Source organism: Macaca thibetana, chromosome 18 (genome assembly GCF_024542745.1).
Source record: "Macaca thibetana thibetana isolate TM-01 chromosome 18, ASM2454274v1, whole genome shotgun sequence".
Taxonomy (NCBI): domain Eukaryota; kingdom Metazoa; phylum Chordata; class Mammalia; order Primates; family Cercopithecidae; genus Macaca; species Macaca thibetana.
Genome location: NC_065595.1, coordinates 66,220,820 through 66,245,776, shown reverse-complemented (window position 1 = coordinate 66,245,776; position 24,957 = coordinate 66,220,820). Strand labels below are relative to the sequence as shown.

The window sequence follows — 24,957 nt, the reverse complement described above, 5'->3', positions numbered from 1 at the left end:
AAACACTTGAATTCAACCTCCCTAGCAGATTCTGTCTTCAGGCATGGCAACTCCTCCCAGTCACTCGGTATCCTGGAGCCAGAAATGGTGACATCGTCCTTATAAAGTTTAGAAAAAATTATGTGGATCCCTGTTTCAAAGGGAAACTGTGATAAAGAGTAGCCCTTCCGGAAGCTGTAAGGATGTCACAGCCACCTGGGGTTATCTTCTCATATTTCTTCCCTATGACCAAGGGAGTTGCCCAGTCACGGAGCCTTTACATTTCCTGAGGCCATGGACTTCCGAGGAGGACCTGTCATCACAATGTCACTCACCTTCCACAAAATTTTCTGGTACTTAAGCATTAGGCGGATGATGTGGGCCGCAGTGTTTGCTAACAGTAATTCTTCATAATCAGAGTGTTTGCTTCTACTGAAGAAAAGGTTTGGTGCCATCACTGTAGAAATGTTCCACAGACTCATTCGGTTTTTTGATTCATTGGCGATCACTTTACTGAAGAATGTCATGAGGGCCTAAGAAGAAACAGCATCGTGTCATACAATTGCACACCGTCAAAAGGTGCCCCTGATTGCTATCGTTCATTCTGTTCCCATTCACTCTGCTGCCAGAGAACTGTCAGAAGTACAGAATGGTTAAACGTACCATGTTTCCCCTCTAACTGGTTAAAAGTACCGAGAAGAAATGTGAGCAGTATATTCAAATGTCTGCTTCGTAAAAGTGGCCATTTTAATGGATTTTATTATATTGCAGTTTCTATAAATATGGTTTGCATTTTCTTTTCTTTTATCCTAAAAGAGTTTGACAACTGTTAAATATAAACCAGGAAGAGAAAACGCTGCAGTTCAATAAACACGAAAGGTAGTTTTGTTGTGAAGAAAAGTAATTCTGAAAAATACCCTTACCTTAAAGCATTGTTGTTGAAAACTATTTACCATTTCCTAGGGAGAGGAAAATCCACTTAAACAACAGGAGTGTCTCATTCCTCAGCCTGAATGTAAACTCAACTAAACAATTAAAAAAATGGACTTTTTGGGTGCTATTTTTCTATGCTTTTCAACTTGGAAATTGTCAGCTGGCCAAAAGCAAATGTTTGTGTGCAGGTATTTGAAGCAATTAAAAAAAAAAAAAAAAGAATTGACAAAGCTTAATACAAGTTTGCTGTGCTACCGAAGTATAAATACTTATCAGAAACTTCTGAAGTTCACCAAGACAAATGAAATCCCCAAAAGAAGTGCTCTTTGGCTTTTCGAGTTTGAATTCCACTACACGGTATTCGCAATGAGAAAAACAGCACTGAAGAGTAATAATAGTCAGCATTCATTTGAGGGTTTGCTGTGAGCCAGGCGTTACCCTTAGTATTTTATATATATTCACGGATCATCATTCAAACCCTGTGAGGTAGGTACTATTATTATTTCACAGATGAAGAGACCCAGGGTGGAAAGGGGCTAAGCAGCTTTGCCCAGCATCAGTTAATTAAGTGGCAGAGCCAGGATCTGAACCAAAGGAACCAATTCTTCAGTTAGAGTTCTTGACCTCTAACTCACAACAGCCGCAATCTTAGCTCCAGTCACAATTTAGAATAAAAAATTGAGAGAGAGGGAGGGAGGGAGGGGGAGACAGAGAGCGAGCGAGCGCATGTGTGTAACATCCTCACCAGTCCCGTGATGTTCTGGGGGGACCTTTTGTTAGAAATGTATTAAATTATTTGATAAATGCTGCATCCTCAGTTGTATGAAAGGGTAGATGATGTTTTAACTCAGATATTTGACATCAGATGGATTGTTTTTGATAAAAGAACACTGTGTACACAAAGCCAAAAAACAAGCTAATAAATTTTCAGCTTTTGAAAAATTACTGAATTATATTAGAAAAGGTCATTTTTATGTCATAGCTGATCTCTGCCCTCGCCTCAAGGATATAATATGACTGACATACATTATAATTGACACAGATATTTTCGCTGTGTAGGAGGAAGGTCCTTAGAACACTGAAATGTGTGATAAGAGGCAGCACTAACAACCATCTTTGTTTTCAGCATTATGTTTACTGGCCTCAAAATTACCATCTCTTTTCAACTCATCCTTATCTCAATTTCATTTCAAAGATTCCAAATACCTGTTGTACTTAAAAAATAAATTTCCTATTGTATATAGAATGATTATCCAGAGAGCAAGAGAAACTTTGATTTTTACCAACATACAGCAAAGAATAAATGTGAAATAAAGAGAGAAAAATTGGGGATGAAACTATAGAATATGATTCTATCAAATGTTCTATTAGTGGAGAAATCACTTTTCTGCTTCATTTTCCTAATATGTAAAATGACCAAATTCTATCAGATGATCTCTAAAATTCTGAAATTCTAGAAGTATTTAAATTGAATTATTTTCACAAATTTAAAAACGTGAACATGTTGGAAATATAATTTAAACTAGTGATTTCCAATTCCTCCCCGAGGACGCTCATCAGAGTTTTCTTTCCACTTCCGTACATCAGACTAACATGAGTAGAGTAGCTGAGAACCAGCAATTCTAGAGTCTATTTTACAAGTTACATAATGGTCTTATTGACTTCTGACATTGTCCCATTTAAGCCTTCATCTTTGCCTCTTCTCCTACTCCTAACACCTTGCCCCGTGCCTGACACAGGATAGACAGCCAATCTCTCTGGGATGAATAGAGTGAATGAAAGTTAAAGATATCACTCGGGTGTGGTGGCTCACACTTGTAATCCCAGCACTTTGGGAGGCTGAGGCAGGAGGATTACTTGAGCCCTGGAGTTGAGACCAGCCTGAGCAACATGGCGAAACCCTGTCTCTACAAAAAAAAGCCGGGTGTGGTGGCGTACGCCTGTAGTCCCAGCTACTTGGAAGGCTGGGATGAGAGAGTCACCTGGCCTTGGGAAGTCAATGCTGCAGTGAGTTGTGATCGTGCCACTGCACTCCAGCCTGGGTGACAAAGCGAAACTCTGTCTCTCAAAAAAAAAAGAAGATACCAAGATCTCCACTCTTTCTTGTCTTCCTCAGGAGAAGGGCAGTGGGAGCGCAGAAAGGCCGTGTGTTTGCAGCATGCTCAGGTGGCTCAGTGAGTTGCATCTCCACTTTCATTTTCCTATATGAGCCACATCCTCTGAGCAATAAGAGCCCCCTGACAAGCCGTGAGGTGGACACGACGTACCTCAGCTGTATCCCTGTTGGCATCAGGCAGCGCCATGATCATGAGGTGTAAGGCTTGAAACTGTACTTTGACGTGAGGCCCTCCTAACAAGAAAACAGAAATAGGCATACATTTTAAATAACCCTGATGCATCCCGACAGCATTTCTTGCTAGCATCTGGTGGCACAGGAGGGCTCCTGACAGCTTGTGGTGGTAAAGACTCAGGTTTTGTGCCCAGCAATGTAAATTTCTTCACTTGGACAGGTGCCTCTGTCCATCAAGTTCCTTTTCCCATCCCACCATGCCATTGTTGAGGCAGGTGGCCAACGAGAGCCTCAGAATAATTCTGAAATTGGATAGCACTTCCCTTTCAAAGTACTTTCACAGACCTTCCCTTCCTTTAATACTATAAATAGAAGTAAAGCTCAATATAAGAGGAAAAAAACCTTGCTTCCATATAATGAGGCAGAAAAGTGTAAGTATTAGGAACACAGATTTAGAACCAGGTTCCAATCCTGGTCTACTGTTTAGTCGCTGTGTGACCTGGGGCAGGTTATTTAATCCCTGCCGTATCTACTTGAATATCTGTAAAATAGGAATAGTCATTGTACCTACCTCACAGGCTGTTATGAGGATTAAATGAGTTAATATAGGTAGAGTGCTTAAATCAGTACCTGTACATAGTTATCTTTCTACATGTTTGCTTTTTTTTTTTTTACGATCTATGACACTTATTCTAGATCTTTCATGGACGCTTAGGGAAGGTGACGACTGTAGTTGGATCTTTGGAGATTGTTGAGGATTTTCTTCCTCAATAATGACACAAGATGGCGCCAGAGGGTTGGCATTTATACTCTGGGATTCCATCCACAGCTGGATAATCCACGACCAGCTGTGCTGAAAATTTAGAATACGCCAGAGAATCTAGGCTTTCCTTTGTCCCTCTGTATTCTCTTCAAAATGGTGTCTTGGTGGGGAGTTCCTGTAGGAAAGCATTATGTTCAGGAATCTCTGGGGAGTTCTCCAGTTGAAGGAAAATCTATCTGTTTCTATTCAGTGGCTGGAAGGCAGTCAGCTGCCGGTGAAGTTAACTGAGCTGTACAGCAGTGGAAACACTTGTGACAAGCTACTAGGTTACTGGAGCTGTGTGTGCTAGAGTTCAGGAGTAGATGACAAGTGTATACAACCAAGTCATATGGCGAGAGTGGGAGGATCATATTGTTGAAGAAAAATCCACGTGTGGATTTGTAGATACTTGTATCAAATTTATAATGACACAGGTCCAGGATGTTACTGAAAACAGCAAATACAGGTTGATGTGAGCTTGCCTGAATAATAGAAACTTTAAGAGCAAGTCTCAGTGCAAAGCATTTAGGGGCAGATAAGACATTATGTTAGTGCATAAACTGCAGTCTGAGAACGGTCTCTAATCTTCCAATGCAATTAAAAAAAAAAAAAACAACTCTGGGGGAAAAAACCAAGAGACGCAGATACAGGCTTGGGACCACTGTGTGTCCATTAATTTCAGAGAAATTATGAAGCTCTTTTAAGATTAAGTTTAATTTTGCAAATATTCCCTTTTCATTTTACTTAGGAAACACTGTTTTGTGGTTAATAGTTTTGTAGTTAATTCATTTAATACATCCCAGCCACGAGTATTCCCTTTCCTGAGGTCGTTATTTCCCCAGAAAGTTACTAAGCAAGTAATGAAAGCATCCGAGGCTTGATTGATGAACTACTAGTCCTTAATTTTACAGTCAAGGTTGGGGTCAAGTTTGAAAAGAGAAAGTAATATTAGTGGGAAAGGCTCTGTGTTCTCTGAGCTCCATCTGACGGTATTGAGAGGCACAGCTTAAACACACACACATGCACTTGTTCACAGTCCTCCCCTTCAGAAAATCTTGTTACAACTAGAGCTTACTTAGGTGGCAAAAAGGCCATTATTTCCTGCTGGTAGCAGGCCAGAACTCTGGGCTTCCTGCAGGGTTCGCTGGTATCAAATCAACCACCTGCAATATAGTATTTTTCACTTTCAAAGCTATACGAAGGAATGTGGACTCCTTTGTGAACCCTTTCAGGATATTTCTCAGAACCTCTCCCTTCAGTGAAATGTACTGGCTGCAGTCAGATAGGCAGCAATGATGATGCAGCATGCAGTAAACGCTACACAGAAGGTAATTTGTCTCTGAAAAGTACGTCACACAACATTTCTGAAAATTACAAAGTCATACAGATTAGGTCTTAAGTGAAGTATTTGGGTAAAAGCACAAAAACTATGAAGTATGTTTTGTAACTGACAGGGAATCATTTGGCATGGTTTGAACATAAGGATTGAATATTTTGGAAGATGAAAATTAATATATTCATATACCCTTCTTAAATATGATTCTCTGAACAGATCTGGAATTAGAGGTTTTGAATCCTCCTTACATAATTCAAAATACCAAAAAACAAAAACAAATGAGTGATCCAGAGATGGAAGACCCTAATTCTGGTATACACTTCACCCAAATCTCTGGCTGAGCCACAAACCATGTGTGTGGGGTAACACGGCAAAGGACTGAACAACTGAACGGAGAATCGAGCTCCTGCCCAAAAGACCCCTGGCAATTTGAGTCCAGCCAAGCAAACTGCCTGCTTCAAAGAGCAACAATAGAAAAAGAAACCGAACAACATTCTTTGGAGAAATACTTCAGAATCCCTGGTCTCCAAACACTATATTCATAACGTTCGGAATAAGCTTTAAACTTACTTCACATACAAGGTAACAGGAAAGTGTAACCTACTCTTAGAGAAGACAGAGATCAACCCTGAGATATCCCAGGGGTTGGAACTAGCCAACAGGAATTTTTTTTTTTTTTGAGACAAGAGTCTTGCTCTGTCGCCCAGGCTGGAGTGCAGTGGTGCGATCTCGGCTCACTGCAAGCTCCACCTCCTGGGTTCACACCATTCTCCTGCCTCAGCCTCCCGAGTAGCTGGGACTACAGGTGCCCACAACCGCGCCCTGCTAATTTCTTATATTTTTAGTAGAGACGGGGTTTCACCATGTTAGCCAGGATAGTCTCGATCTCCTGACCTTGTGATCCGCCCGCCTCGGCCTCCCAAAGTGCTGTGACTACAGGCGTGAGCCACTGCACCTGCTGCCAATTCTGAAGCAGCTATTGTACCTGTGCTCAATGCTGTGAAGGAAAATATGATTCTAATGCATGAAGAGATAGGTCACGTCAACAGAAAAACAGAAAGTATTTTAAAAGCACCAACTGAAAATTCTAGAACTGAAAAAATACAATATCTGAAATAAACATGAATGAAGGAAATTAGTAGCTCTTCTCTCTTAGCAAGTTTTTCTCATAAAATAAAAACAGTAAGCTTACAAAGAAAAGAGATACTAGTCACGGACAGCATGTGAATTAAAGCTTAGAAAACAACTGCCTTGCCTGCCTTATTCTCTTAAGACACAAAAGATTATTTTATGAATCTGGTTTAGTTAAAACATTCAAAGATTTAGAACCTACATATATTTTAGGACAGATTTTGTCATACAACTTAGGATCTATTATTTTCTTTCATTGTAATTTTAATGATTTTGTAGTTCTGGCCAAACTGCAGAAGATTGTAAACTGGCAGATACAGACATCACCTGTTAAGTCCACACAACATTTTAAAATTTAAATTAGTGGCTGGGCCAGGTATGGTGGCTCATGCCTATAATCCCAGCACTTTGGAGGGCGAGGTGGGGAGATCACTTGAGGCTAGGAGTTTGAGACGAGCCTGGCCAACATGGCAAAACCCCATCTCTACTAAAAATACAAGAATCAGCCAGGTGTGGTGGCGCACACCTGTAATCCCAGCTACTTGGGGGGCTGAGGCAGGAGAATCACTTGAATCCAGGGGGCGGAGGTTGCAATGAGCCAAGATTGCGCCACTGCACTCCAGCCTGGGCAACAGTGCAAGACTCTGTCTCAAACAAACAAAAAAAATTAGTGGCTGACATTCTCAAATTAGGTTTTCCCATTAAAGCCTGGATTTGGCTCAGTCTGGCACAGCAACCACTATCGAGAACCAAGCAGTGGTCAGTGTCTCTAGATGGGGTGTGTCCTCTCAGTTTGGACACAGACCTTTTCAGTCCATGTAGAATCAACATTTACTTAGCATGCTCATACATATTTAGACTTCTGACCCCTGAACTCCCCAGGTTAACAGTTAAAGCCCCCACTATGTACCCCCATTCTACTTTTCCAAACTTTTCTCTTGTTACATCCTCCACAATATTCAACCTTTATGCTCAAACCATGCCAAATGATTCCTGTCAATTACGACACACACTTTATAAATTTTGTGCTTTTGCCCACACATTTCACTTAAAGGCCTAATCTATATGACTTTGTAATTTTCAGAAACGTGATGTGACTTTGTAATTTTCAGAGACAAATTATCTTCTGTGAAGTATTTATTGCATGCTGCATCATCAGACCTAGGACCTCAGATTTAAGAAAGGGAGTGATGTCCTATTTTTTGATGCATTACCACACACCAGGCTCTATTCTAAATGACTTCATTCAATATCCATGGCTACCCTGACAAGTAATTATGATCTGTAATTTACAGACGTAGTAACTGAGGCTCAGAAGGTTTGATTGCATGGCTAACAGATGGTGGCACAGGAATCCAAATCTCAAGAGCCTGGTCTTTCTGCAAACCCCTCTGCCTTTTAATGATTATAAAACCCTCTAAACCAGGCTTAAGTATATAAGTATGTAAGTAGGTGACTGTTTGTCATCAAACTTAATATTCCACCAAGCACTGTCAGGACACAGCAAATGTATACATGAGCACATTTGATTCAGCATCTCTCTTCTGCTCTCACTTTAATGACCTTATATCTTAGCGTATTCACATTTGACGTCTTCCACCTACTTTCCATTAGACTGATGAAGGCAGGTATGTATTCCACAGGGAAGAGAGAGGTGGGTAGTTCTCTGAAAAATGCTTTCAACATTACTGCAGCTTCTCTATGGCACATTTTGTCCCACTTAAATTTATCAGCATTAAACTTGGCATCAAGTTCTTCACGGTATTGCTGTAAATCAAGGAAAACAGTCAATATTCAATGTGTTTTTACCACGTGACCCCATTTTCCCCTTCCAAAACTGTTCTTATATAAAGTATTTTTGTAAACAGACTGGTAAGGTAATGTCTCCTAAGAGTAATTTTTTTCAAAGGGATTAAGGGAAATAGCTATGTGAGGATGAATTTTTAAAAACAATTTTCTAAAATATTTAAAAGATAATGTTAATCTTGAAATAATTTTCTAATTCTACACAAATATAGAAGTTCTCTACTCTGATCACAGTTTCATTTCTGTGGTTTTGGCAGAATACCACTATTCCCACATGATAAATACACTGTTGGATTCTGACAAAGTCTCCATTCCCCCTATTTCATAATGCCTTCTGCTATCCTCTATTTCTAAATTAGATCAAGAAGGTTTGCCTCTTAGCCAGTTCACATACAGAATGAGAACTATCCCAACAAAGTAACTCTGACCTCACTGCAACATGCAAACCTATGACATCTTCCTGGAGCAGTGACAGCAAAGTTTTATTCCAAGACAGACACATGTCTTCCACATGTTTGCACGCTTGCCCAATCCTTCGTAAGGTTTGGAACACTGTGCAAATACTTTTAAAAAGATCTCTAAGCCTCTGTAAGTTCTACTTGGCTTACAAATTTTACATTATTAATTCATCTGATTATCAGTGCCACTCAGGCTTCATGTTTCTTTTCAAAGGCAAACTCATTTTTTACTGCTCCTTTGAACTACAAGGTTTACCTATAATGCTAGCAGTTATAGTCAGTCTCCCCGCTGACACTAACTGCTCCAGAAAGGACACTTAGAAAGGGAACTCTAAAAGCTCTGTTTCTTTAAGACCTCTGCTTTATTCTCATGAGAAGCCTAATTCTTCTGGCCTTGAGCGTGCACAGCCAGAGTCAGTGTGCACATCTGACCTTTTCCTAATAAGGATCAGCTCATTAACCAGCCAGCCATAATCACTCTCTTGGCTCCCAGAGCCTGCAAACTGGAGGTCCCTGGCAGCACAAGTTTCTTACAGAGATACACGTGATTATGATGCACCCTCTAACCCCTACTGATAATATCAAAAGGAGATTTTCTTCTTGTCCTGGAGAAGCTTTCAATCTTACAGGAATACTTCAGCTAATCAAGAAACGCTTTGGTGATAAATACACTTTACAAAATCTTAAGCATAAATATAAAGTTCTTTCTAGAATGAAAGATATAGAGTGGGCTCTGAAAAGAGGAGGATGTATGAGATCCATTCTTTGCCTTTCGGTGTCCTGTAATCTAGTGGGTGGGACTATTTCATGGGCTGATATTACGAATTCAGAGTGCACATGCTGTAAGAAAAGTCATGTATTGGTGCTATGCAGCCAGGAAAGAGAGGAGTCAAACGCTGCTAGGGCCAAGTCTTGAGGATTACAGGAGAGAGGAAATCGAAGGGGATCCTGCTCAAGCAGTGATACAAATGCCAGCAGATCCAGTGTCTGCGGAACTCCAGTTCATTCAGCCTTGCTGGCACATCAAGGGCAAGGAATGAGGCTGGAGAGCAGCCAGCGCCAGTGCTAAGGGGACTAGCCTTCACCCTGTAGGCAATGAGGCAGACTGGAACATCTCTAAGCACAGGAATGGCAAGGGTAAATTTATCTTTTCTGACAGCCAGATGGGAAAATGATTTGGGGGAGCGTGGAGCTTGGCACAGGTCAGGTGGGTGGAAGCAAGTGACAGGCAAAGAACCCAGTTATCAGGCCACGGCACCACTTCCAGGGACGGATAACTAAGGACTAATCTGGATAAACAGTTGTAGGATAGAAAGGAGAGGAGGCATTTAAGAAATGCCCAGGAGGGAAAATTCTCAAGAATCAGTGATGGATTGAATATGAGACTCAGAGGGAGAAATAATCATCAGAGATGATTTTCCAAGATGATTTCCATCTGATTTGTAATGGGCAGATGGCAGTGTTGTTAATAGGAAAAATACAGGAGGAGGAGTAAGCATTTCCCATCAGTCGCCTGGTACCACTGCAGTAAAGCAAAGGGGACATTGTTTTCCAAGTGCACAGGAAGCACCAGCGAGAGGAGAAGAATTCAAATTCATTTTCCACATACCTCTGCCAAAGGAATCTATCTGAATCACAAATGTGGCCATCCTAACCTGTGAGTAGTGCCCGGTCACCTAAGGGGCAACAGGGCACCTGGGTCAAGGGCAGGTGCTACAACCAGATCCTTTAGGATTTTATCCTGACTCTGCAGCTGACTAGGGTATGGTCTGTGCTTCAAGCTTCCCAATGTACAATGGAACATTAAAACGACATTCCCAAGATCAAAACAAGTGGCAGGTCCTGCTGACAGCTCCCAATAAACGCCGCACTGACTGCTTGCCCCTCCCCCACTCTCAGGTCTCTTCTAACCCGCAGTGTCATTACTATGGGAACCCCACACGTATGCGGTGTGACTGTTTAGGGAATAATACCGCATCATCTTGTCTGGATGGCTGGTATAAAGCAACGCTGAGAGAAAGAATGTCTGTTTTTTGGTTCTGAACAGAGCTGACCTATATATGGTGGTCCCAATGTGAAACCATGTCAACCAGGTGTGAGTTTACCTTGCCAAAGACAGGGAGCACTTAGAGGTTCCGAAGCCCTGTTTTTCTGACCCCTGTTACTGAGAGCACTAGGCAAGGATGAGAAGTCTTGTCATTAAAACTCCCTTCAGCAAAAATGCAACCTGACTCTATTTTGGAGGTAGTTTTATACAAATGCAAATGACCAGCCTAAATAAGCCAGGTGAGGTAATTATAAAACATTTAGAACAGCCTTGGAATGATTCGAACTAGTCAAAAAAGAAAAACTCGCATGTCAAACAGTCTGTCTCTTTCCATAAAATATATTCCCTGGTGTTTGGCTCAAATTTCTGTCATTTTTGAAAGAAAATCATTGCAAACACCAACCAAAGCATTAAATTGGTTCCAAATGAGCTGAGGCCTCGAGTCTGGGACTTGGCTCCGCAGCTGCGTGTTCCCTGTTTGGCTAAAACCAGCAGCTTCCTCCCAGGGCTGCTTCCCTGTCAGCCTCCCCAAGCATTTAAGCACAAAGCCAGGCCAGACCGTTCACAGTAATGATACACTAGTGGACTACAGGGCTGGAGTCATCGACGTGGTTCAATTCGAGGATAATTATAATGGAGTTTTCAGTAGTTCAGTGGATGAATTACAAAAAAGGAGGTAGCTTAAATAAAAAGCTTGAATGAAGGAGAGGAATAAAGAGCCCTTTAACGCATCACGTTTCAATGTCTTTCTAACTGCAGTGTTTCCCGGTTTCTGTTCACTTGCCCAGATTTCTTTCACATTGGCCTTCCTGGGGCTCAAACCATGAAAACATCTGGATTACATTTTCCACTAATAAGTGATGGAATAAATAGGCTGAAACTACGTAAAACTGGGGAGAAAAAAGACTTTGACCTATATGTGGTCCAGGAATGCATGTGCCTATAAGAACATTCTGAAGGAATGATTAGCCTTTGAGAAGCATTTTTCAGTGGAAGATTAGACAAAGAAAGGTAACTGCTGCTATGACATTAAACTTTGTGCACATAAGAAATGCCCTGTAATGTTTTCTCCTTTTGGTGATTTAGAAACAAGACATTTAAGTCATATCCATTATGCATGTTATACACCCATGCATGCGTGTGTACACGCACGCACGCACGTGCGCGCACACACACACACACACACACACAGAGGAACCAGGAAGAACATATGCAAATAGTTTCCCAATTATGGACAGAGGTTTCAAGAGATGGAATATGTTTCTGTTTAGGAAATTTCTTTCTTTCATTTTGGTTCTCTGACTCTGCAGATATAACCAAAGATTTAACCAAAATAAGTAATGGTTTTCATCCTTACGTGTAGGATACATCTGTTTAGAAGAGTATGTAGGAACCAAACACACGAGAAATGGAGACAAAAAGCAGATTCAACTTAGAAAGCATAAACCTTAAGGAGCCGTTGGGCTTCTCCCTGCCTTCCACAAGAACTTGTGCCAGCTATTCAGCCAACTCCACTCTCAGGGAAGTCGTAACCCCTCAACATGCCTGGAGCCCTGAGTCCTGGTGCCCTGCTCTGACCTCCCTTCACGGAAGACCTCGCCCTCAGTGCAAAAGCTCAGGTAGCAGACTCTCCCAGCTGCAGGCCCCTTCCAGATGTGGCTCAGCCATATTTTCTGCAGGAAGCCCCAGCCCACGACGGAGGGAGGCACGGGTACTAGGGCCTGGCCCATTCTGCCCAGCACACAGCTCCTCCACGATTAGGAATTGTCAGACCTGCACCGTGGTCGGAGCCTCACCCCAGCCAATCCTGATTCCTGCCCCTTTCATCCTGCAGAAGCAGTACTGCCATGACCCTCCTCTGCTCCTCACCCATCTCAGCATCTGCTTTCTGGAGGATCCAATAGACACAGCCTATCTATTCTCAGTTTCCACTTAGAAAAACCTCTCATCACACTTCTATATAAAAACTGTGAGACTGATACAAATAGAATTTCCCAAAGCATGTACCAAAATGAATTAATGAAGAGACGCTGTTTTGCCTCTACAAATGTCTTTTTGATAAACATTACCACATTTGTTTTCCCCTGCCCCGAGACTGTTTGCTCAGGGATCCATCTTTTAAAACTGCTCAGGTTTTCACATTTGCAAGCCAGGGAGTGATCCAACTGCAGGAAGGAGCTCTCCATGGTGGATGCCTACCACAGACACAGTGGGATATTTTGGTGGATTTTTATGAGAAAAGCTTTTCTTTTCTAATAATTCTTTGCGCTATTATACTGTAGAGTTGGTCACCTCATGGAAGTAAGGAAGCAAAGGAAGAAGATTCACACTGAACAGCTGGTTTTAGATGTGGATGTTAACATTACCGTAAGTGGAACTGGGTTTTGGAACTGCTGAGTGAGTATTCTAGTGGTTATATAGCCACTGCTACAAATTCCTGTAAGAGCTTTCACTAAAGGGAGAGCCAAGGAATGTTTAAACCAACGAATGATGGAAATAAAGGCTCATATAACATTGGCTTAGTGAATTCCATGGCTGAGAGGAACACAACAAACTAAGGTGTTTAACCTCCAAAACAGTGGTGAGACGTTTCAACTTTTCCAAACTAAAGGGAAGCAGCAGTTTTTTATGGTGAATTGATGTGCTATTTCATTGTTGTTTTTGGTTTTTTAATGTTTCTGCCTTGATTTTTAAAATTCTGGATCATGAAAACACTCTGGAACAAACATGTTACCACAGGTACCAAGGAATACTAGGAAGGACCAAGTGATAATCTAATAAACAACAACAAAGACTAGATACCCGATGCTTATGTGAACGGGGTCTAGCTAGCTTAGAACTCTACCTAGAAGAGACAAAATGTTCAGTACCTTGACTTTAGCAGTACATCCCGAAAGTCGAAAAATTCCTTCAGATTCCAGACCTGATTCCTCAACTTTCTCAAAAAACTAGAAAGCAATGATATATTACAAGAATAAGTGCCTCTGTGATCATAAACATATAAAACAGTAACAATGATGACATGAATCAATAAGTGACCAAGCATATACGTGCCTGACGCTTGAATGCTGTTAAATGTTCATAACCATCCTATGCTGCCAACATTATCCTCCAACATGCAAATGAGAAAGTAGAGATTTATAGTAGTTATACAACTTTCCCGAGATCAACCTTGTAAGTAATGGCACCGACTCGTTTGTGCTCTTAACCACCTCTCAAATTACATATGCCTCTAACCATTTTTAAGATCTGATTACTATAACTCTTTCTGCAGACTGATCAGTAACAAGAGATTCTAAATCTACTGTCATTGGTTGCAATCACTCTGACTAAGAAACGGTAGGAATTCTAGATGTCTGATCAAGGAGTTTAGACAGGGTAAAGATTAATAGCTTTCACGAGTTCTAAGGTTGGTGATGGGTGTTAAAAAAGTAATAAACACTACCATGTACTGTGCACTGATTATGTGTAAGATCCTATTCTCAGTCCTTTACCTACATTAACGCATCTAATCCCCACAATAACCCTGTGAGGTAGGTACTCTCGTTACCCCTATTCTACTGTTAAGGAGTCTAAGGAAAACAGTTCAATTCGCTGTAATAAAGCAGCTCACAGTGCATCTCTGGAAAGGATAATAACTTGGCCAAGTTCACCCAGTAAGAAGGGGATCCAGCGTCTCTGCTATTTTCCTTTCAAGAAATGATGGTGGATGGTGCCTGGAACTAAGGTAATTCTTTTAGGTACGGAGACAAATAGATATTTAGGAAGAAGAAACATGTCTGTAAGAAAAGCCTGTCTTGTAGGAGCGGGAGAGTACTATCTTGAGGTGCCGTAGTGAGGAACACTTAACATCCAGTAGTAATAACAACTAACATGTTGCTAATATGATATAAATCCAGATTTAGTTCAACTAGCACTTATTGAGTACTTTCTATTTGCTAAGTTCTATGCTAGATGTTTGTACCTACACAGTATTATAAACTCATGTGCTGAATCGTCTTTGATTTTGATGAATATTTTAAACTCTCCTTCACATACAGGACAAAATGCTGGTTTTAATGAAGGAAAGAAAATCTCAGCGTCACCATGGACTCTGGACTTTGCTATACGCTCTGCTCCTGTTCCCACTCCACCTCTTGCTGACTGTGTGTCCTGGGTAAGTTATCTCACTCTCCTATCCCTCAGTTGCCTCATCAGTAAAAGGGCAATGGTAACACCAGCCTCCTTGGGCTGCTCCGTGCTGACTAGACATGACATTACATAAACAGCACTGGCACAGCCCTGCCTAGGGAAGTCACCCACAGACGGCCCGTGTGTCCAAAGGTGTTGCTTGCATGCTTTGGCCATCTGGGTGCCATCTTCCTGGCTCCTATCTCCAGCCAATCAGTCACCTGACTTGAGAATTATCTCATTTTGAGGCACTGGTAACAAAATAGAGGAAGTTAAACAAGTGATGTACGATTAGCAGTGTCAAGTAAGTATATGCTTCTTAGACAGTATTTATCATTTTTATCATTTAAAAACTTGATTTAAAATTCAACAAGATTTGTGTTAAGGACTAGGAGTTTTAATTGTGCCACTGGATGTCACTGTTGAATAAATGCACACTTAGGTAAAAACCACTGTAAATTGTTGGCTATAAAACAACATGACTTAAAAGTAAATCAGGTATTCAGCAACAATAGTCACAGAGACATTAGCATTTCATAGTTCAGATAACACCACCTTCAAAACCTCCTTCCACCCAAATTATTCTCTTTGTCTAACTGTATCCTATCTGACCAGACACACAGGAAAATGGCCGGAACATGCTGGCTTTTAGATTTTATTAAACTTGGTTTGGAAAATTGATAAAATGATTACACATATACATATTTTTAAAACCCAGCCTATGCTATATCTCAGCAAATATTTGTATGGTTTATATATGCATGGTGATAATTAATGGTCATCTTTATCTAGACAGAATAATCAAATACACAAACACATTCATAGGGGCAAATAACATTTGAAAAAATATTGGAAAAAAATGTGACTGTTTGTGCCCTGGGTCAGAACATCTGTGTCCATCACCTGATGTGTTATGAGCAAATAAAAAGTAACAGGCTCCAAAAGAATGCAGCAAGGCCAACTCGTCCAGGAGCCATGGGCTGTTACGCGGTTCATGGAATAAAGCTGAAAATCACCAGGGGCCTGGGTCCTAATAGGGCGACAGTGTCTTTAAATCTAAAAGAAAATTTATTTGTGGGTTTACAAAGTAACAAATCATAAGCATGAGGCTCTGTGAATTCCCCTTTCGTTTGCCTGCTACTCACTTTTTGTAATACCAGGGGAACTTTCACTCCAGGGTCTTTCTTTCGGTCACTGTCCAGGAGGACTGTAAGCGGAACTCCAAAAATCCCATTGTCTTCATTGTGAGACAGTAAAGGGAGAAAGAAAAAAGACTCAGAAAAGCATTATCTTATTCCACTGTGTCAAAGTGTTAAAGCCAGAAGCAATCAGTCTTCTTAGTTACCTCGTCCTTTTACTTTCTCTGTTTTGTTTCTTTTCAGTTGAATTCCAAAGGCATCAAAAAAGGCAGTCAATTCAATGAGAGAGAGATGGCGGATTTTCTTCATGTCTTCAGCAGACAGATCTCCTGCTTCAGTTAAGCCGAATCTGGTTTTCTGAACAATAAATTTCTAAAACACACAGTGAGGGCATTTATTTTTTCTGGTAAAGGAAAATTATTATACCTTCACTCAAATGCCACCTGGACACTCTAAATCTATGGAGTAGAACATGTTCTTTGCAAAATATCTCTAAGGAGCATGCTGCATCCTAGAAATATGAATATGTGGTTTAGAACATTTGCAGATCACCACTATGCTAATTAGAAGCAAAACAGCAGTCTAAAGTATATGATAATATTGCCATCGCAACTGTGAGGACTGCCTTCTTTACAAGGAACACCCGATATAGTCAAACAACATATATGTCAGGCACCACATGGAATGCACACACCATGGCCCTTAATTGGAACTACATGTGACACACACATACCAGGAAACACACCTAGGTATATCCCAGGAGAGCTCCAAACGTGTTTTTTTTTCCTTCTTGGACAGTCAATCTTTAAATCAAGGTTTATCTATCCCATACTGCACACTTTAGGAAACTCCCAGTTTAAACTGATTATATATGCTTGCTGAGACAACAGCTATTCTACCATAAAAATTAAATTTAAATGATTCCAAATTCTTAAAAAAGCAAAATACAGAGAAAGTGCAAATAATCCTACTATGATTTTGAAGACAATGAGACTGACATATTCTCCATTTTCACACTAAGAAACAAAAGACACTAAAACAACAACAGCAGCAAATCCTCCAACGATGCAGAAATACTGTGATGAATGTAAGCAGCAAGACCTTTTAGAAGCAAAAGATGGTTCCTATGTAACACCCACAGGTTCACTTTGCCCTCAGAAAGGGTGGCATTGAAAAAAATGCTGAAGTAAACAAAAAAACCCAAACCCATAGATAAAATTATAAACACTTAAATTTAAATTATAAAGCTTTAAGTTCACATTTTCCAAAGCAGTTTCCCAAATTGGAGCTTCCTTGGGGTAGTCAAAGAATCTATCCATTAATTCATTCCTTTATTCATTCAATAATTGCTCCTTGGAACCTCAAGTATTTAAAAATAAAACAAAATGTAGGATGTGGTTTGGGGCATGCCTTGTGCTATTAAACGCTTAGCTAGTTTACCTTCTTTTTGAGGCTAAGTCCTCATATATCAGTAATACGTAACAACAACAGAAACAAAAATTGCAGTCATTTATTGACCAACTACTATGTGCTAAATCCTATGCAAAGTTCTTCATGGGAAGAGCCAAACCTCAGAAGGAGCTGGCTTCGATGAGGAGATGCCGAGGCCAGCATCCTCTCTTGGGTGCCTCTCTTTAAGATAAGGAGGGGCTCCCCCTGAAACCAGAGTCCTGCAGGCTTCTCTCTTTTCCCTAGACCACCACACGTTGCCCTCTAACCTGGAGACTGCTTAATGACCAGGAAGGGTTTTGAAGTGGGACACACTTAGTTTCAAATCCTATTTCTGCTTCCCACTAGCTGCGGGCTTTGGACATGTTACTCAGCCTTTCTGGGCCTCAGTTTCCTCAGCTGTAAAATGGGAATAGTCACCAGGGTCCACCTTACATTATTAACAGAATACCTAGTTCAGTGTCATGCCTGTAGAAGGCACTCAGTGAGTCCGAGAGTTCTTCCCTTCTTCTTCCTCTCCTCTGTCATGGGATGGTTTCTTGGGAACGGTTCAAGTTACCTGGTACAAAAAGTCTGTTTCTGGATGACTCATTTTTTTAGCTCTGAAACTGCCTGGGCCCTGCTCATCATGCCTCCAACCCTAATCAGCACAGAGTATTCAAGACTCCACATGATAAACTTCTCACACATGCATTGGTTGAATGGCAAATAGACCAATGTTACATAGTTCTCTATGAGGCGTCCTGGATATAACATTCTGGATTTAAATAATTAGACTTTGGGGTAACAAAGTATATAGCTCTCTTTGCCCATCGTGTAACAATAGAAGTTCTTGAATTGGTTTTGATGTGTTTTTACTGTCTGTTCCGTGAGCTCTCACTTCCTCTTATGCCTGTGACTTTTTGCAGTCCCCTCTTCTGATACGTGGCTTACAGAGGCACAAGTGTGTAAAGGTAGGGTCTGCATTGATGTATAAGTAAAGTAAGAATGTAAAGTGCAAGAAGGCTCACAAGCCAGGTAGAATCCTATTTCATTTGTAAAACAGTATTCAAGCCTACGGTCTCACAACTTTCCTCAACACAGGAATGCCAGGTACAGCCAGGCAGGCTGTGCACTATACAACCAGTGGTGCCCAAATAACACCCGAAATGGTACTATGAACAGTGTGAGGCCTGGCCTCCCAAAACCCCTTGTGCACACACAGAGATATTTAAAAAAAGAAATCTTAGTTTTGTCCTGTGAAGTCACAGGAAGTTCCTGGAATAATCATGAAAGGTTTTGCTTACAGTTAAAACATAGTCTTCTTTCTTAATCTCTGATTTCTTAAGTTTATTTCTTTTTAGAGCCGCTGTAACCATTTCTGAATAAGACACTTCAAATGACAGCTCTTCAGCCTCTGGTGGAATGTTCTTTTCTAGATAATCATCATCTAAAGACAAAACAAAGAATATAGACTATTTAATATGTCATTTAATCAGTCAATACTATTTGCGATAAAGTAAATTCAAAATATTTACAAGTGAATCCACAAGCACGTTATAGTGTTTATATGCAAGGAAAAGCAGCAGACTCACCCCGAGGAATTCAGTTAAACAATAATGTCACATCACAGACCTCCACATGGACATATCTTTATCATCATTGCCCAAACAATTTAATCTGAGTGTTTTAAATTTTAGATTTGCACGTCTCATGACAGTTGCTGAAGATTATTAAAAGAAAGTCCAAAATGGGGTATTTATGTATATTCTTATGATATTACAATTAAGCTCATCTAGACCCAGTGTCACTGTTATGGGTAAGCAGAAGCTTAAAGCAGAGGAAGAAAGGGTGGAATCTGCAAGAATTCCTCTCTACTTTGACTCCTCTTGTTTCTCCCCTCACCTGTGGAATATCTGCCTCCTAAGGTTTGTTCAAATTCCATTTGTATTTCATGGCTAAATCTGTGTAGGTGAATTAATCGGAATTTGTTATTTAATATTGGTTAACTGATCTTGTATGACATACATTGAGAAAAAGCTGAATGGATGATAAGTAGTACCCCTTAAAAATGTTTTTCTCAAGCTAATTAGAAAATTAAGACAAAAGATTCATTGAGGCCGGGCGCGGTGGCTCAAGCCTGTAATCCCAGCACTTTGGGAGGCCGAGGCGGGCGGATCACAAGGTCAGGAAATCGAGACCACAGTGAAACCCCGTCTCTACTAAAAATACAAAAAATTAGCCGGGCGCGGTGGCGGGCGCCTGTAGTCCTAGCTACTCAGGAGGCTGAGGCAGGAGAATGGCGTGAACCCAGGAGGCGGAGCTTGCAGTGAGCCGAGATCGCGCCACTGCACTCCAGCCTGGGCAACAGCGTGAGACTCCGTCTCAAAAAAAAAAAAAAAAAAAAAAAAGATTCATTGAGCAAAAACAAGTGAATCCATAAATCATTTGGGCAATCCTAACCTGATTTCTGATTCAGATTTCAGCTTGTCATCTGGTTTCACTGCCTGGCAAAACTGTTCACATGTTCACATGCAAAGTGAATAATTATTTTATTATAAAAAGAACTCATTCTCTTTTGCCCTCTGCTGTAGGCACTGACTAGGGGACTACCAAGTAAAAGGAACAAAAGGCAGAATTTAAAAAAACTTAGTTAATTTTACATTAAAATTAGGTGGAGAAATTTGTAAGTCAACAGATATAAAAATTCTGAATAGTTTTTTTCAGATGCTAATTAAAAACACAATAATAAATGAGCACAGCGAGAACTTAGAAAACAGCAAAGGGACGCCAGGCACAGTGACTCACGCCTGTAATTCCAGCACCTTGGGAGGCCGAGGTGGGCAGATCACCTGAGGTCAGGAATTTGAGAACAGCCTGGCCAACATGGAGAAACCCTGTCTCTACTAAAATTACAAAAATTAGCCAGGCATGGTGGTAGGCACCTGTAATTCCAGTTACTCGAGAGGCTGAGGCAAGAGAATCACTTGAACTCAGCAGGCAGAGGCTACAGTGGGCTGAGATTACACCACTGCACTCCAGCCTGAGTGACAAGAGCGAAACTCTTGTTTCAAAAAAATAAAATAAAATAAAAGAAAGAAAATGGCAAAGGGAGAGCTATGATGTTCTCTTGTTATACAGGGGCTTGCATTCAAAACAGAGGAAGATAAACAAATAGAACTCTAACTACCTACGCATCTATGAAGAGACTCTTTGGAGAGCAGCAATGTAGGCCAATGCTCCAAACCACAGGACCACTCCACATAGACGGCTAGCTTTTAGTGGCATGATTTCAACTAAGTCACAGTATGGCAACAAACAGAATGATGTAGAATACGAATGTCTGGCAAGTCCCTTCTTTTTTTATTTTTTCTTATCAGCCTTATTGAGATACACTTCACATGCCATTCAATTCGCCCATTTAAAGTATACCTGCCAATGGTTTTTAGCATATTCACGGAGTGGTACGACCATCACCATGATCAATTTTAGAACATTCTCATCACCTCAACATCTTTGATTTTTGAAGCCAAAGCTGAAAAAAGTACAGGCTCCATTATTTACAAAAAGAATGCACATATTTTGGGAAAAACTGAGAAATCACAAAAGTATGGCCTAAAGGGGCCTATTTCCTACAAGGAGGATCTGAGATTCCATACGGAGCCCATCTAGGGAGCCTGCCTCTCAAGTGGAAGAGGTCCAGATAAAAGCGTCCCCCGCAGCCTTGTCAGGGCAGGCTGCTCTGGTGCTGCGTATGCCTGAGCAGAAAGTAGAGATCCTCAGAAGAGGCCTACTTCCTGGCCTGCCTGAAACAAGACCACACCACTCGGGAAAGAGCCTTTAAAGCAAAGACACTACCCACAGGAGGAGTTTCTACATGATGAGGTGGTCGTGAAGGAGGAAGAGATTCTGCTTCCAGTCTGGCTCAGTTAATTTTGTCTTGTGTGACACAATGGGGTGTTCGGAGTTGGGTGGGAGGAGTGAGTGCTAGAAGTGACAGAATCACAACAGGGAGAAAAGCACACTTACACTTTGCTTTTAGAAATTCACTGCTAACTGTACTGAGTGCCAGGACAAAAGCGAGAAGACACAGCTGAAGTTCAATGGGAGGCACGCCACTCACCACTGACTGCGTTCTGCACTGGCTGTCCCGGCTCCGGTGATCCATTGGAATGAACTGGGAGATCTGGAATGGTCTCAAGTATAGCCTGCCAAGCAAAGGAAGATGAATACAAAACATTGTACCATAAATACCGTCCACCCCACATTTCAGCCTGACTTATGTTCTGCAGTATCCAACAGTTATTTTCACAAAAAAAAGGCCATTCTTGGTTTCATAAAGGGCCTGTATCTGATTTCCTGTTTCTGCATTAGGTTTGGATGGTGAGCTTACACAGGTTTCACAAAAGGGAACAGTGTAAGGTCCATGTAACTGTGCTTTCCTAGCTCTTAAATATTTGCTGCTTATACCTTTGCTAAGACGTAGAAATTATGAGGCCTGATGTCACATAATTTGATATTGCTGCTTATACCTTCACTAAGATGTAGAAATTATGATGCCTGATGTCACATAATTTGATAATTATAATATCATTTGTTAATGAATCTTCATGCATTTTTGTCTTACTTATATTAATTATATTATGTTAATATAACATTAACATATTAATTCCCTCGCAGCAAAATACAGAGTGATAGTAACTAACAAAATATTAGGTATCTTTTCTAATTCAATTTCCCCTCTTAATTAATTTCGTACTTTTTAAATTGATATCCTGCCAGAGCACTGAACTCTGCAGGATGATCACAAGTTGAGTATCTATCCTTGTAAAGGCCTGTGAAGCAAGCTACTGCCTATGTCTGGATGGGTATCAGTAAAAATTTACACACAAATCCTATCAAAACAATTTACATGTAAATCTTATAAATTTTAATATGGGAGTTATCTGTGAATATGTGATAGTGAAATCTGCTACTCCATCAAGAATATTTTATATGCTATTCACACATAAAATGTTTTCCCCTAGAGCCTGATTTTTTTGATTCTTGTATTTATTTAGCAATAATTGAACACCTGCTTCATGAAAGGTCTTTTATCAGATACTACAAGTTGCACAAAGGAGTCTTGAATTCTGAGCCTCATGATCTCCTTTTATTCCTATTTTATTTCAAAAAAGTTGATACAATTATAATTGTGTAAATGGCATATGAATAGGTGCCCAATTATTGAAACATAGATGCCCAATTCCTATAATTGGTGGAAGAATGACAAACTGAAAAAAGGTCTAGGGTCATGCAGGTTCACCGTCTGGCAGATCTTTGGTGGCCCTACAAGTAACATTACGGAATAAAGATTACCCACACACTCAAATCCTTAAAGAGATGTGGACAACTTTTCTCTTTCCTTAAGTTTTCCAACAAAGAAATGCTTTGTCAGACTTTGAAATAACTTACCTATGGGTGAGAAGACTCTTTTGAAAATTGATAAGACTTTTTTATTTATTTAGGCCTTGAAACAGATGGTTTGGGATACTTAAACCTACTGAATGTCATTTTCTTAATTTTCTCTGACGGTTTAACTGGCCCCTAGCCAGTTAATTGTACTGAATGAGTGCCTGCTCTTTGTAATGTAAATCATTGTGGGACTTTCTTGAGGGAAGCAGAAATTTGAGTCATAATCCCTGCTCTTGAGCTACTTACAATGAGAAGAACAGAGTAACACTTACAAAGCATTAGGAAAAGACAATCAAGCCACTGTTAAGAACTAATTTCTGTAATCCCAGCTGCAAATGTTATTGGAGAGCGACTGAGAGGGAAGAGGTGCTGCCCAGAGGGTTTCCACTGATGAGGTGGTTGGACTTGAGCTGGAACTTAAGGAATAATGAAAAGGACTTCCAAAGGCAGAGGAGACAGGCAGAAGCATTCAGGCCAGACGGAGATGGAAGCAGAAATTTCAGGCATGGAAATATCTGAAGCATTTCAGCACCGGGGATCATGAAGAGACTGGGGTACCGGGAGTCGAGTCATGGTATTAGCAAAACACAAGAAATAAATTAATCAGACGAGTCAGTGCAAATTCTGGAAGGTTTTGAAAGCCAGGTCAAGGAGTTGAGACTTAGAATCCTCAGGGTTAGAAACAAAACAGAGCAAGACAAACACATGTGCATTCTTGTGTTACAGCGGGAGAATGATTCATGGTGATGAAGGAACAGTGGCAGCCAGTAAATGGTACCTGAGTTGGGATGTAGATTGAGCAGGAAGGCTAGATGTTTGACATACATTATTTTAAAACATCCGTTCCTCATTAAGGATCATATTACAACTAGCATTGTTTTTTTATTTGTACTAGTGATTTTAATGTATTTTAAATATAAAGACCACCCCCATTTAAAGCAACCTTCCCAGCTTGTTCATAACTGAGCTCACCGTTTCCCTAATGTGCTCAACCACATGTGTTTCTCGCCAGGGCTTTCACTGCTAAGGAAAGTGACAGAATCACAATGGGTGCTTTCCCTCTGCTGAAAGTTGCTCTGCTGCCCTAGTTACACCAAGCTAGGATTGGAAAGTAGAGTATGAGGGGTTATTATGTTTAAATTGTAGGAGCCTGGTACTATTTGCTAGAGTTTTCTCTTATAACTAGACTTTGACTAACGTTATCTGGTATGTCCTCCATATTCAATAAAGATTATACAAAACATTTTCAATGCTCTGTTCACGACTTAAAATTTCATTGACTCAAAATATGTTTCTGATATCTCTGATTGGCGGTTTGGTTTTTGCTCATGGTTTGAGTTTCTGTGCTATATGACGCCATGTACTAAAGTCACCTGTGCTTGATTCAGTAAAGACAGTAAGGCTCCTCATCTTCTTGTTCTGCAACCAAGATCAGAACGGACAAATCCACAACTAGCAAACACTGTCAAATTCCCCAGAGACCAACTTAAGGAAGCCACATTCACTGACAAATACGCAATACATTTTAAACACTTGCAAAATCTATTCAACATGAATTTAAAGGTATTCTGATGATGTCTTGAATTAAAATATAATTCACATCTGAAATTATTACCTAAATATCAAGACAATGAGAATATTAAATACCAAATATCCATGAGAATAGCCAAAGTATTATTCAGAAATTCTTAACTTTAATGCAAATGACTAAAATTAAGTGAAATATCTTCATACTCTAAGAGATGAGAAAAAATTACCCAAGTAGAGCCAAGACAGAATGTAAAAAAAAATAAGGTTTAAATAAATTACTGCAATAGGAAAAAATAGGCACAATTAAATAAAGTTAGTTATTTCTTTAAAAATATTGCTGCTGGAAAGATTAGGCATACATAGGAATGGTGAGATAGGGGAAATCGCTGTACTTTTCTACTCAATTTTGCTGTGAACCTAAACTGCTCTAAAAAATAAAGTTCTGCCTGGGCAA

At 40.4% G+C, this 24,957-nt stretch overlaps 1 protein-coding gene and 1 long non-coding RNA gene across 6 annotated transcripts in view; one reads left to right on the top strand and one right to left on the bottom strand.

Moving 5' to 3' along the window:
- The window catches only part of ARHGAP28 (Rho GTPase activating protein 28), a 192,612-nt gene that overhangs the window by 21,082 nt on the left and 146,573 nt on the right, over window positions 1-24,957 (bottom strand). For all 5 annotated transcript variants that reach the window (XM_050767460.1, XM_050767461.1, XM_050767462.1 and 2 more), the window contains 8 exons: window positions 21,643-21,727; window positions 18,827-18,969; window positions 16,298-16,463; window positions 16,098-16,189; window positions 13,653-13,730; window positions 8,076-8,238; window positions 3,180-3,262; window positions 315-512 (listed from right to left, as the gene is read on the bottom strand). In XM_050767460.1, coding sequence (XP_050623417.1) covers window positions 315-512; window positions 3,180-3,262; window positions 8,076-8,238; window positions 13,653-13,730; window positions 16,098-16,189; window positions 16,298-16,463; window positions 18,827-18,969; window positions 21,643-21,727 — 1,008 coding nt within the window. The remainder of the gene's footprint in view (window positions 1-314; window positions 513-3,179; window positions 3,263-8,075; window positions 8,239-13,652; window positions 13,731-16,097; window positions 16,190-16,297; window positions 16,464-18,826; window positions 18,970-21,642; window positions 21,728-24,957) is intronic.
- LOC126941179 (uncharacterized) lies at window positions 13,026-16,469 on the top strand. The gene is made up of 3 exons (XR_007721120.1): window positions 13,026-13,149; window positions 14,823-14,938; window positions 16,335-16,469. It is a non-coding gene; the product is annotated as an uncharacterized LOC126941179 (long non-coding RNA).